Source organism: Apus apus, chromosome 12, assembly GCF_020740795.1.
Source record: "Apus apus isolate bApuApu2 chromosome 12, bApuApu2.pri.cur, whole genome shotgun sequence".
Taxonomy (NCBI): domain Eukaryota; kingdom Metazoa; phylum Chordata; class Aves; order Apodiformes; family Apodidae; genus Apus; species Apus apus.
The window spans coordinates 18,532,823-18,544,932 of NC_067293.1; the positions used below are offsets into that span (position 1 = coordinate 18,532,823).

The 12,110-nt window shown below is 48.3% G+C and overlaps 1 protein-coding gene across 1 annotated transcript; it reads left to right on the forward strand.

The window, feature by feature from the left end:
• The first annotated feature begins 82 nt into the window (after positions 1 to 82).
• On the forward strand, positions 83 to 9,370 carry HMGN5 (high mobility group nucleosome binding domain 5). The gene is made up of 6 exons (XM_051630701.1): positions 83 to 264; positions 1,545 to 1,574; positions 2,049 to 2,078; positions 2,906 to 2,956; positions 7,222 to 7,365; positions 8,642 to 9,370. The coding sequence occupies exons 1-6, from the start codon at positions 250 to 252 to the stop codon at positions 8,687 to 8,689; spliced, it is 318 nt and encodes a 105-aa protein (XP_051486661.1). The 5' UTR covers positions 83 to 249; the 3' UTR covers positions 8,690 to 9,370.
• Positions 9,371 to 12,110: the final 2,740 nt, after the last annotated feature.

A 12,110-nucleotide genomic window follows, 5' to 3' on the forward strand; every position in this document is an offset into this window, starting at 1 on the left:
TTTTTTCTTTTCCTTCTTTTTTTTTTTTAATTTTCTTATAATTTTTTTTTTTTTTGAGGGGGGGTGGGGGGGCTCAAGTCTTTTTTTTTTTTTCCAGCACGGTCGAAACAGTTTGTTGTGTTTTTGTTGTTTTTTTTTTTTTCTTTCCGTGTGTGTGTTGTGCTTTTTTTTTTTTTTTTTTTTGGTGGTGGTGGTTCCATTTATTTTTTTTTCCCCATCTCTTTTGCCATCAACTATTAAGGTGCGACTATGCCCAAAAGAAAGGTGAGTACCCCCCCCAAAAAAAAAAAAGGAGGAAAAAAAAAAAATACGTGAATTAAGAATTAAACAAAAATAATTGAGGCAGATGTGGGGGGGGGGGGGGGGGAGGAGAAGGGGGGAAGAGATCGATGTTTGCAGAATTATCCGTAAATTTTCGCGCGCGCGCGCGGAGTTTTTGGGGGGGTTTCGGTTCGGTCTGGGGTGTTTTTTTTTTTTGCATCTTTAGCGTTTTGTGTCGCTGAAAGTGGGCCGGAGGGAGAAGGGTTTAGGGCGTGTGTGTTGGGGGGGGGTTTGCTCGTCGATGGAGGGGGGGGGGGGGGGGGAGGAAAAAGGGGGGAAAAAAAAAAAAAAGGGGGTGTCCGCGAGGAGTTGAGTTCGGGCTGTTTTGCCGGCGGGAGGGCCGGGGGAGCCGTGGTCTCCATGCTGAATCGCGGACAGCCATGGTGCTGCTGCTGCCCCTGCGGAGAGAACAGGCAGCAGGAGCCGCGGCGGCTTCAGCCCGAACCCCCCGCGCAGCGCCGAGACCCTCCGGGAAAAACCCAACCCAACCCAAACCCACCCCCACACCCCTCCCGCCTGCCTCTCCGCGGGTTTTAAGCTCGATCTCTCTGTCCCTGGGCAGGATTCGGGTTTAAACGCTGCTTCTTTCTCCTGCGTTTGCCTTTGTTCTCCTTTTTTTTTTTTCCTCCCTCCTCCTCCTCTCCCGCTTCCCGTCACGCCAGATGGCTGTGCCATGGTAGCTCGGTGCCGTTAGGCGGCGCAGAATTTGAAACCGGCCCTCGGGAACGAGCGAGCGGGGAAGGGATCCCAGCGCCGACACCGGGAGCTGCAGCTCGGCGGGGGCTCCCAGCCCCTCGCACCCCTCAAAACTTGAGCCCCCCGCACACACACACACACACCGGGACCCCCCGCAACGGCTTCGAGCCGGCGGGGAGCGGGTGGGAGCCCCTGCGCGGGGAAGAAGGGGGAGGAGGGATGTTAGGGGGGGTGTTGTGTTGTTTTTTCTTGGCGATGGCGACGATCCCGCCCGGCCGCGACCTTGCGGGAAAAGTGGCGGGAAGTTTTTTTTCAAAGGGCGCGGGGAAAGGCGGCTCGGCCGGCGCGGGGCATTGTGGGAGTTGTAGTCTGTGAGGAGGAGGGTGTCCGCCATCCCTCTGCCTGCCCTGCAGGAGGTGGGGGGGTTTTATCGGCTCCCCTCAGGGCTCCTCCGGTGGGTGTCACGGGGGAGATCGGGGGGGGACGGCGTCGCTTCCTCATCTCAGTCTGTCTCGGTTTCCTTGCAGGCTCCAGCGGAAGGAGAGGCAAAGGAGGAGGTAAGGAGCTTGCTCCCAGAAGTTCTCTGGTGCTCCACAGGCGGTTAGGAGGCCCCCGGGGGTGGGTGTAGGCTTGGGAGCTGTGCCTGGGGTTGGGGGTGCCCCCAGGTCCGGCCCTGCTTGAGGCGGGCAGGGGGTGTCCTGGCTGCTGAGGCCACCAGTTCCAGTGGGAACACGTTCCCGTTGGCCTCGCAGGTGGCAGCTGGGTGACAGAGCCTTAACAGCCCCCCTGGAAGTAAAGAAACTTCATCCCACCCCGGTGGGGTAACAGGGCAGCAGCAGAGAGCAAGAACTATAGAAGAAGGCTGTGCTTCTGGGACGTCATTGCCATAATGCCCGTAATTTCATAAATCCTAGGACTCCCGTGGGGCTTCATGAGGCAGTGTATGTGCCATGTTATTCTGGGGTGCAGTTCTGAGAAGGGACTGCTTTCTATGCTCTCTGAATTTTGGTGACACATCTTTCTTTACGCAGCCAAAGAGAAGGTCAGCTAGACTATCTGCTGTAAGTACCTTTATTGACTCCTTTAATATTACATCCTGGGTGATGCTAAGTTCTAAGTTGCAGTTACAGAGGAACTGTTTGGGGTTTTTCCACGGGTGTTGGGACAGGCTGGTTTGAACACTGCAATATTTAAACCTAAAATTCCTATTCTGTGTTTCCAGTCCTTGAGTATCAACACTTCACAGGCTTTACTTTTAGACATTTCACTGGAGATACAACATCTGTGTTAGTAAACATTCAGTCTGGACACATGAGTATCCAGACTCAAAAGAATATTGGTTTCAAGATGCATTTGTTCTCTCTGGGTATTCTCCATACAGATGCCTGCTCATAGCTCACCTGCTCTCTCCCTTTACATGTAGCTTGACCCTTGATATTGAAGACCCAGCTGTTGGGTAAAAGGAGATCTGGAGGCTGTAAATCTGTGCCATGGGGTAGGGTTCAGCCCGAAGGTACAGCCCTAAACAGGCTCTTGGCATCCTGTTCTATAGACACCCAACCCTTTTTTAAGCCATCTTGGACACGCCAAGTGGATGACAGTTGCTATTTAAAATAGAAAGTACTTAGTTCTGGTGAAGTTATATGTCCAAATGTTAATACCTTTTGATTTTGAGACATGTTTTCCTTAACAGCAGGCACCTGTACTACAACCACCACAGCACACGCCAGGAAACGTGGGTTTGGGTAGTGAAACACAGTGATCTGTCTCTGACATTTACTCCTTTCTGTGAATGAAGCAGACAGCTCAACTCTTCCATAGTTTTAGCAACAGGCTTCCTAAAACATTTGGAGCATTCCTGACTGTTTCTCATGTCTGTTTCCTACAGAAACCTGCTCCACCTAAACCGGAGCCAAAGCCCAAAAAGGCAGCACCTAAGGTAAGTGGTTGAACTTCTCTTGAACTGAAGTTACACTTTCCTTTCTCAAGGTGTTTAGAGGGGGTGTGGGGGGGAAACATCCACAAGTAACCATGTTGGGTTTTCATCATTTCCTCTGAAGGCTGAGTTGTGTGAGTTAAAAGGAGGTGAAAGATCTACAGATCATTTTGTCCAGTTCCTAGTGAAGGAATGTGGTAAACTGAACAGATTTTCAATCAGTTGTGGTGGGGCTTTGCTGCTGCTCTGAAGTCTCTTATAATGCATTGTTGGGAAAATGATGCTTTGAATAGAGATCAGAGACTCAATTAGAGAAGGCATTGAAAATCATGCTTTTAATTACAGTTTCTTACTATGTTTTCCTTCAAAGGCACCCTTTGCAGTTAGGGACCAGTTTATTGAATTTCCTTCACTGGAGATAAAGTTCTACCTACCCGTTTCCTTAAGCTGGATATTTTGGGAAATGTTAAAAATGTTGGCACGTCTGACAGTATAGTTAAAGAAGAAATGATTTAAATTTGTTCTTTTGAGCAATAGCTTGAAATTTCAAAGGGGGCAGTTTGCAATCCACAAGGTGTTTCTTTATGGCCCCATTCCTCTCACACAACAGGCACAGTTTGCAGTGTGGTTTTAGATCTGCCTGTACATACTCAGATTGTGTTGGGATTTTGCAGCTGGAAAACAACAACAACAGAACTTTCTTGTTCTCTTTAACCTGTATTTTCTGTCATGGTTAGGAATGGTTGTACAGGCAAAGCACAGGTGTGAGGGATGCTTTAGGCAGAGAGGAGGATGAAGGGCTGAGAACCGGGAGGTTTCTCCTGTACATCCCAAAGGTCTGCACATGGCACAGCAGGCAGCCAGCTGCTGAAAACTCTTCTGCCTCCAAGTATGGAGAAGCAGAGATGTCTGGAGGAATGGACAGGAAGGACAGCCCTGCCTGTTGGTTTGGGCACCCTGCATCTCAGCTCTGTAATCTCCGTGGTGTGCAGAGCAAATTTTTTGCCCATCTGCATCTGGTCGTGCAGCTGGATTCCTAGATCCCATTCCGGAGCGGCAGGGGAAGCTGGAGCCCTGCTGCTCGGCATTCCAGTGGCAGCCAGCGGCTGGCACACCCGGGATTGCATCTCCCTCTAGTGGGAACTCACTGCTGGTGGTTGCTCTTCCAGTCCAAGGGGCCCAGAGCTGCCTTGGGCATCTCCAAAATCCTGGCTCCAAGCCCCTGCTGGTGACCCGTGAACCACACAGTGCCCGCTGTTGGTGTTTTCCTTTTTCCAGTTTGCTTTTTTTTTTTCTTTTTATGGAAACATCCCAGGGTTTATACGTGAAAGCTGAGTTGACAGAATCTTAAAAAGTTGTGAAAATAAGCAATTGGAAGTGAAGGACTAGAAGTGATGTCAGAACTTCGTGTGGTCCCTTTCTGCACAAGCTGGATGGTGTAGTGTCCCTCTGGGATCACTGGGGAGTGGTGCCTTGGTTATTGCTCCTCACATTGTCCCCTAGGTGGACTGGGAAAGGGTTGATCCTCCTGCTTCTAAGGTGCTGGTTTGAAGCCAGGATACTTGAGCTGCATTTTTTTGCTCTCTGGAGCTCCTATTGCTGGATCAATATCTGTGCAAAGGGGGTTGTAATTTGATTCTTGTTTCCCCCAAATGCTTCACTTTGCAGCCCTCAGGTTCTCCAGGTGGTTTCTGTGTGGCAGAAGAGATTTCATCTTTTAAACTTACCTGTTTTGAAAAACACAGAGCTGGGAAGAGAGTTTTTATCACTTGATAAAAGGCATGGCATTATTGCTGAATACCTATAGACAAATTGTTCAGGAGAATGAATACAGTGGTATTAGCTCAGAACTAGCTGAAAGAATGGGAGAGACTTGGAAATTGGAAAAGAACAGTGTCTCCATGGGTATTTTTGTTCCTGAACTCAGTGGTGGAAGGGGGCTTGATCCCTTCCAGAATAGCTGGTAGCTTGTCCCAGAAGCCATGGATCTTGCAGAACAGAGCAGAGATCCCAGGATCCTCACTCAGCTGTGTCCTCTCCAGTCAGATTCCAGCCATGGAAGCCAGTTGCTGGGGATTCTCCTCAAATCCTTTCTTAAGAGGGGCTTTACCAGCAAAGTGTGGGCTACAGAGAATTACAGTTTTAGCTCTGTTCATACTTTGCTGCCTTTTTTTTTCAGGGGGTAAGGGAAAAGATCCCCTTCTCCAAACAAGCCTAGGTCTTTAAAAATCCTTTATGGCTTACACTGGGGAAGCAAATGACCACCATGTGTGTGGAGCATCCTGGTGCTGCTGGAGGAGCCCTTCACCCTGCACTGCCTGGATCTGTTCAGGGGATAGGGAGCAAACCAGTGCCACAGTAGTATTGCAATTCTAAATCTTCCTGCCAGACAGGACCAGAATGCTTGGGTTGCTGGTGTTGCTGTGATATTTATCTCTCTTCTGCCTCTCTTGAAAGTTGGAGGACTGTGCAGCCAATGGAGGAGAAGAAAGAGGGAGTGGAGGCTTAGTCTTCCCTTCCCTCCTCTGGTGACTCTCTTCCTTCTCCCAGAAGGAGCCACTGCATACCTCTGATAAGTGACTCCCTAGGGAGGAGGAGAAGCTCTCTGGGCACAGCCCAGGAGGAGGAGACTCCTCACACCATATTGCAGTAGAATTTCCCAGGTGGGCTGAAGTCCCTCAGAGTGGGAGGTCAGAGAGGAAAGAGACCCTCACCCATTTGGGTGCTAACCTCCTGTCTTAAACTGTGCTCTGCATTATTGTAGGGTTTAGTGTTAATTTTGGTAGATTTTTAATCATCAGGATCACTGAAGAATCAGTTGGCTTTGCCCCTTATACTCTGAGTTCACCCTTAGCAAGCGTCTCATTTTTAATGTGAATTAATTTTGTTCACTAATAAGTGAGGTGTTGAAATAACAAAGTGTCCTTTTTGTGGCTTCTGGGCACTGAGACTGCTCCATCTTCTGAGTAGATAGGTATAAACAGCCAGTAATTATCTGTTTATCTTCACTTACATGTGAGTAGTGATTTTGCAGATACTTATGGCTGCTTTGTAGGAACTAGGTTAATCAAGTGAGGAAGTAAACTAGTTCCCCTGGTTCTGTTACTGGCAGCAAGAGGCAGGTCCTCCAAAGTGAAACTAATGAGAGTTGTGCTTGTTACTGCACTGGCATGGGGAGCTGACCTTGCCCCAGAGGAAACGGTCACTGCAGAAGTTGTAGCATCAAGTTTTGTTTGAATTCAGCCTGATCCACCTAAGAAACCACACTTAAATCATGAATCATGGAATACTAGGATGGTTTGTGTTGGAAGGGACCTTAAAGATCATCCAGATCCAACCCACTACATGGGCAGGGACACCTCCCACCAGCCCAGGTTGCTCCAAGCCCCATCCAACCTGCCCTTCAACACTGCCAGGGATGGGGCAGCCACAGCTTCCCTGGGCAACCTGGGCCAGGCTCTCACCACCCTCACAACAAAGAATTTCCTCCTCGTGTCCAACCTCAATCTCCCTCTTCCAGTTTTAATTCATCCCCCCTTGTCCTCTCCCTCCCTGCCCTTGTCCCAAGTCCCTCCCCAGCTTTCCTGGAGCCCCTTCAGGCACTGGAAGGTGCTCTCAGGTCTCCCTGGAGCCTTCTCTTCTCCAGGCTGAACACCTCAACTGTCTCAGCCTGTCTCCAGAGCAGAGCTGCTCCAGCCCTCCCATCATCTCTGTGCTCTCCTCTGGCCTTGCTCCAGGAGCTCTACGCAAAGTCCTGGTCGTTACTGAAGTGATGCTGTTGAGTCCCCCAACTTGTCTGTCACACAAATGGTTTATTATAGTAAGGAAGATTTCTGGGCAGGGAAGGAGGAAAGCCCTTTGACTACTGCTTTGTTGCAGTTTTGTAAATGGGCATTAATAGCACATCTGAAGTGTTCTGGTATTTCCACTGGTTGTACATGGCCTTTGTGTTCCGTGCGTGCCTTTCAGCAGCACAGCAGAAATACAGGCCAGTTCAACTCCAGCATTTTTTAGCTAATTTAATTGAATTCCTATTTAAAATAGGAATTCTTTTAACCCTGGCCATGGCTGCTTTTATATTATCCACTTCCCAGTAGCACATTCAGGACAGAATAGAAGGAAAACACTTCTCCTTAGACCCTTTGGTCTCCTCGTTGTTGGTTGGAAGCTCAGGGTGTAGGAGGAGGTTGTAGAGCTGAGCATGTGGTTGTGCAGAGGGACAAGGTGGAAATGAGCATTTACCACATCATGGTCTGTTTTCTTAACAGAAAGAAAAGGCAGCAAATGATAAGAAGGAGGACAAAAAGGCAGCAACAAAAGGGAAGAAAGGAGCCAAAGGCAAAGATGAAACTAAACAAGAGGATGCTAAAGAAGAAAACCACTCTGAAAACGGAGATACCAAAACTAACGAGGTACTTTAGCTTCAGTGAACATGGGAACAGACACAGAGGTGTTGGGAACACACCTGCAGGAGCTGAGGGCTGGGCCTCCTGGTCAGAAGGTGTGTTGGCACTGCCATCCTGTAAGGCCAGACCAGCCGCAGTCCCTGCAAGGGGCAGCTCCAGGAGAGCCTGGCAGAAGAATTACTCTCTCCTTCAGGCTCCTTCCTCCTGGGCCCTCCTGCAGGTGGTCTGTGCTATCTGAGCATCCCTGGCAGGGCTGGCACAGGAGCAATGAGGAATGTTTGGGGAACAATGGAGCTCAGTAAAATTGCTATCCAACCCTGAGCTGACTTTGCATATCCTCTCTGGACTGCTGGATTGCCTCTTCTGCTCAGCACGGGTTGGTGCTGGGCCAGAAATCTGGTTTTAAGTTTTACCCAATTCTTTAAAACAATTCTTCGCCTGAGAACAATTCAACAAGAGATCTGCAAAGTAAACTTGGTCTTGTCTCTTGATCCTGCAGTCTCTTCCTCACAGGTTCTTCCTGTATCAGCAGCTCACCTGAGAGCTGCCAGTTGCTAGGAGTGGCCACAAGCTGCAGTCAGCTCCTGATGACCTTTTCCTGGCAGATTTCTGGCTGACAGGAGAAGCACGTTTGCTACAGGCTCCCTTTGCCCCTGCAGGCACAGACCAGGCTGTTGTGTCCTCTGTCCCTTTTGTTTTACAGTGATCTCTCTTCATCTGTGGAGCATCTTTATCCAGTTAATGGGTCCTTCATTCTTGCATTTTTAAAAAGGAATTTAGGAGCTTCTTTGCTAAAGGTTAATACAGGGCTAAAGTACTTCAAAGGATCTTTGGTAGGATCTTTGCAGTTGTCATGTGTGGACTTAAAAAGTTAATAGCAGATGTGTCCCTAGAAAGCAGGTGAGAATCAGTTCCCCAGAGTCTGGACACTGACAAGTGTTGTGGTTTTGTGTGTAATTCTTACCCTTCCTGTGACTTTTGAAGGTGAGGACTTGAACTTTGCCAGCACATGATCGATCCTAATCTAAAAGAAGTTCTAAACTTCTGCCTCTTTGGAGGCACATCCCAAAATTAACTTGTTGATCAATTAATACTTGTTTTTAATTTGTAGAACCACCAGCCAACGTGTTGCTGTGTTGGTATCTTCCGTGCCTTCTTGTCTGTCTACACAAAATGCTGTCAACAAACAGCTAACAAACTGGTCTGTCTTTGCTGCTTGTTAGAGTGGAATTCCAATTAGCATTACAAATAATATTTCTATTTTTCCCAAACACTTTTATAGGCACCAGCTGCTGAAGCATCTGATGATAAGGAAGCCAAGTCCGAGTAACGTTAACCCTGCCCTTTATCTCCATCATTTGGTATCCGTACCTCCATGCTGTATTGTTAACAGAGAGGAATATTTTTATCAACTATTTTATAAATGCAGGTTTTTTTAGCATGAATTTAATTATGGAACATCTTCATCTCGGTTACTTGGGAATGAAATCCCTGACAAACAAAACGACGACGACGACGACAACAACAAAAAATCATTGTTTTTAAATTTTGTGATTGTAATAGTTTGTATGGTACATGGAAAAGAATAAGTGGTGGTAGCTTTTGACTTCTGTCAGTGTGTCCCTTTTTGTGTAAGTCATGCTTACAGACTCCAGATTTTAATTTTTCCCCTTGTATGTGTTGTATGGTTTCTTAAAGTGGGGAGGTCTCAAAACAAATAACCGTGTTAAAACATTCCAGTGGTTCTGTGGGTTTGCTTTTATAAAGAAGGTGAGCTATTTTCATGAATAAATAAATAATAATAAAAAAAAAAACCTAAGAGCTGGAAATCTGTTGTTTCCCAAATGTAATTTTATTTTGTCAGTTTTGAAAAAAAATAAAGAAATAAAAAAAAGTGTAATCATGTTTTTAAATGAAATGCAAACGTTTCTTTTCGAAGGGCAGGTCGGTTGTATGTACCCACTGTTAGGAATTTTGCTGGATTTATCTTAATAAAAAAGACTCCTCAAAAGCTGATTGTGGTTTGTTGCTTCTGCTGCAAACGTCCTGCTGGAAAGCCACCACATTCCAGAAGAGTTGCAGTAGCCCAGGGGACAACCTGTGCAGCTGGAAGGCTTTGGGCTGTAGCACCTTCAGGGGCTTTGGGTTCCTGTCTTCTTCAGTTGTGTCAACAAAAACCAGTTTATGGGCCAGCCTCCCAGCAGCCACTGGTGATTGAATTCATGAAATTCAACAAGGGCAAGTGCAGAGTCTTGCAGCTGGGGAACAACAACCCCATGTACCAGTACAGGTTGGGGGCTGAGCTGCTGGAGAGCAGGGTAGGAGAAGGGACCTGGGGGTCCTGGTAGACAGGAGGATGACCATGAGCCAGCAATGTGCCCTTGTGGCCAAGAAGGCCAGTGGATCCTGGGGTGCATTAGAAAGGGGGTGGTTAGTAGGTCAAGGGAGGTTCTCCTCCCCCTCTGTTCTGCCTTGGTGAGGCTGCATCTGGAATATTGTGTCCAGTTCTGGGCCCCTCAGTTCCAGAAGGACAGGGAACTGCTGGAAAGAGTCCAGGGCAGAGCCACAAAGATGATTAAGGGAGTGGAACATCTCCCTGATGAGGAAAGGCTGAGGGAGCTGGGGCTCTTGGGCTTGGAGGAGACTGAGGGGCGACCTCATCAGTGTTTACAAATATGTTCAGGGCAGTGTCAGGAGGACAGAGCCAGGCTTTGTTCAGTGGTGTCCAGTGACAGGACAAGGGGCAATGGGTGCAAACTGGAGCAGAGGAGGTTCCATGTGAATATCAGAAATTTTTTTTTTACTGTGAGGGTGACAGAGCCCTGGGACAGGCTGCCCAGAGAGGCTGTGGAGTCTCCTTCTCTGGAGACATTCAAACCCCCCTGGACACGTTCCTGTGTGATGTGCTCTGGGTGCCCCTGCTCTGGCAGAGGGTTTGGACTGGGTCATCTTTCCAGGTCCCTTCCAACCCCTAAGGTTCTGTGATTCTGTGATTATTCCAGTCCTGGCGACACCAGCTGGGAACTTCAGCCAGTGTTTCCAGCCCAGAGCTGACTGGGAAGCCTCTGTGCTTCCTCCAGGAAAAGTGGGACACTTGGTGTTGCCCAACACATCCTGAGCACCATGGGTGCCAGTTTTGTGTGCCTGTTAACTGGTGATTTAGAAGGAGTTTCCTTCTCTTGTAGAAATGCTGCAGAAGCTCAGAGATGACCACGTGTGCATCAAACCAGTATAAACCATAAAACCATTTTCTGTCGCAGTGGGTGTGCTCATAGTCCTGCTTCAAGCGTGTCCTTCCCTACCTGCTGTTTATAGTTTTCTTCTTGAAACATGTACCTAAAATGTTCCCATCAGCTCCCTTCTCCCTGCATGATTCCATGTATTTGTGCAGAAGTGCATCCCGTTGGTGCCAGCTCCATTATTCTGGGAGATGACAGACCAGTTAGTCAAGGGGTTCATACTGGTTTTACCTCATGGCTGTTGCTACAGCTTTTCTATCCAACTTTATCAAGGACACTTCAGATTTTCTTCTTAAAGCCTCCTTTTAGATGGTGTCTCTTCACGCTGGGGCCAAATACACATCTTGAATAAGAAGAAAACCTCATCTTTTGCATGAGTTTGTTTCACAGATGTGAAATTCCAAGGGTTTGAATATTTGACCTCAGATCCAAACTCCTGAACAGCATCTCAGTGCCCAGTGTCTGTGCTAAATCTGTGTCTCAGGAGCAGCACCCCAGAGCACTGGCCACTCCAGGGTGTTTCATGTGGATTTAATCGTCAAGGCCCACAGCACCAGGGGGTTTTATCCCACCTCTTGGTCTGTAGAGCAGCTCTGTAAATGTGTCAGGGTTAACTGAGCTGGACCTTCCTGGGCAGGAAAGGTGAGAGTATTGAGGGACCTTTTCCTTGGCAGTATATTCCCTTAATCCAGCTCAGACACAGGGACCTCCAGCCATGCTCCACAGTCTCTTCAGTGAAAACATGGAAAGAAGTCTCAGGCCTGCTGGAAGGATGGTGAGCTGGGGGTGTTCTACGTGCTGCTGGGATCTTCTCTGCATGTTGTGGACCTCATTCTTCCTGTGGGCTTTTGCCATGCGTGTGGTGACAGCCACGGGGCAGCTGGGCCACCTCGCACATCTTCACTTGACATTTTTGCCTCCTGGGATCATTTTTTCTATGGGATGCACAGACCCGTGTCTGCCAAATTTAGGGTAATGTAGGAAAATCAGGGAATAGTCTCAATGTCCCGGTTTGAAGACAGTAGTCCAAGTGTTACCCTGACACCTACAATTCCTTGACTGAATTTAGCCTGCTTTGGAATAACAAAAGATCACCCAGAAGCCCAGCAGTGGCCTTTGGGCACATGGCTTTCTAGGGGCTGCTTGAAGTTGGTGAGAAACACCAGTGGGCCTGTACTGCTCCAGGGAGAAAATGCATCTTGGAATGAAGTGGGTTTTATCCCCCCTGCCCCCAGTGGCTTCTCTGAAAGGGCTCAAAATAGCAAATCCAGTCCCATAAGGAAGGTGAGCTCCTTCTGATCTGGGTGCCATTGAACCCGTTCTGCCATTGAACCCCATCCCTGGCAGTGCTGAAGGGCAGGTTGGATGGGGCTTGGAGCAGCCTGGGCTGGTGGGAGGTGTCCCTTCCCATGCAGGAGGTTGGAACCAGATGATCTTGAAGGTCCCTTCCAACCCAAACCACCCCATGATCCTGTGATTCCCTTTGGCTGCAGCCTCTGGTCACTGAGCATT

Excerpts from the sequence above, each read along its gene's own strand:
- HMGN5 (XM_051630701.1), top strand. Across the intron at positions 1,575-2,048 it reads AAGGAGAGGCAAAGGAGGAG|CCAAAGAGAAGGTCAGCTAG; the intron begins GTAAGGAGCTTG and ends TTCTTTACGCAG. Across the intron at positions 7,366-8,641 it reads GAGATACCAAAACTAACGAG|GCACCAGCTGCTGAAGCATC; the intron begins GTACTTTAGCTT and ends ACACTTTTATAG.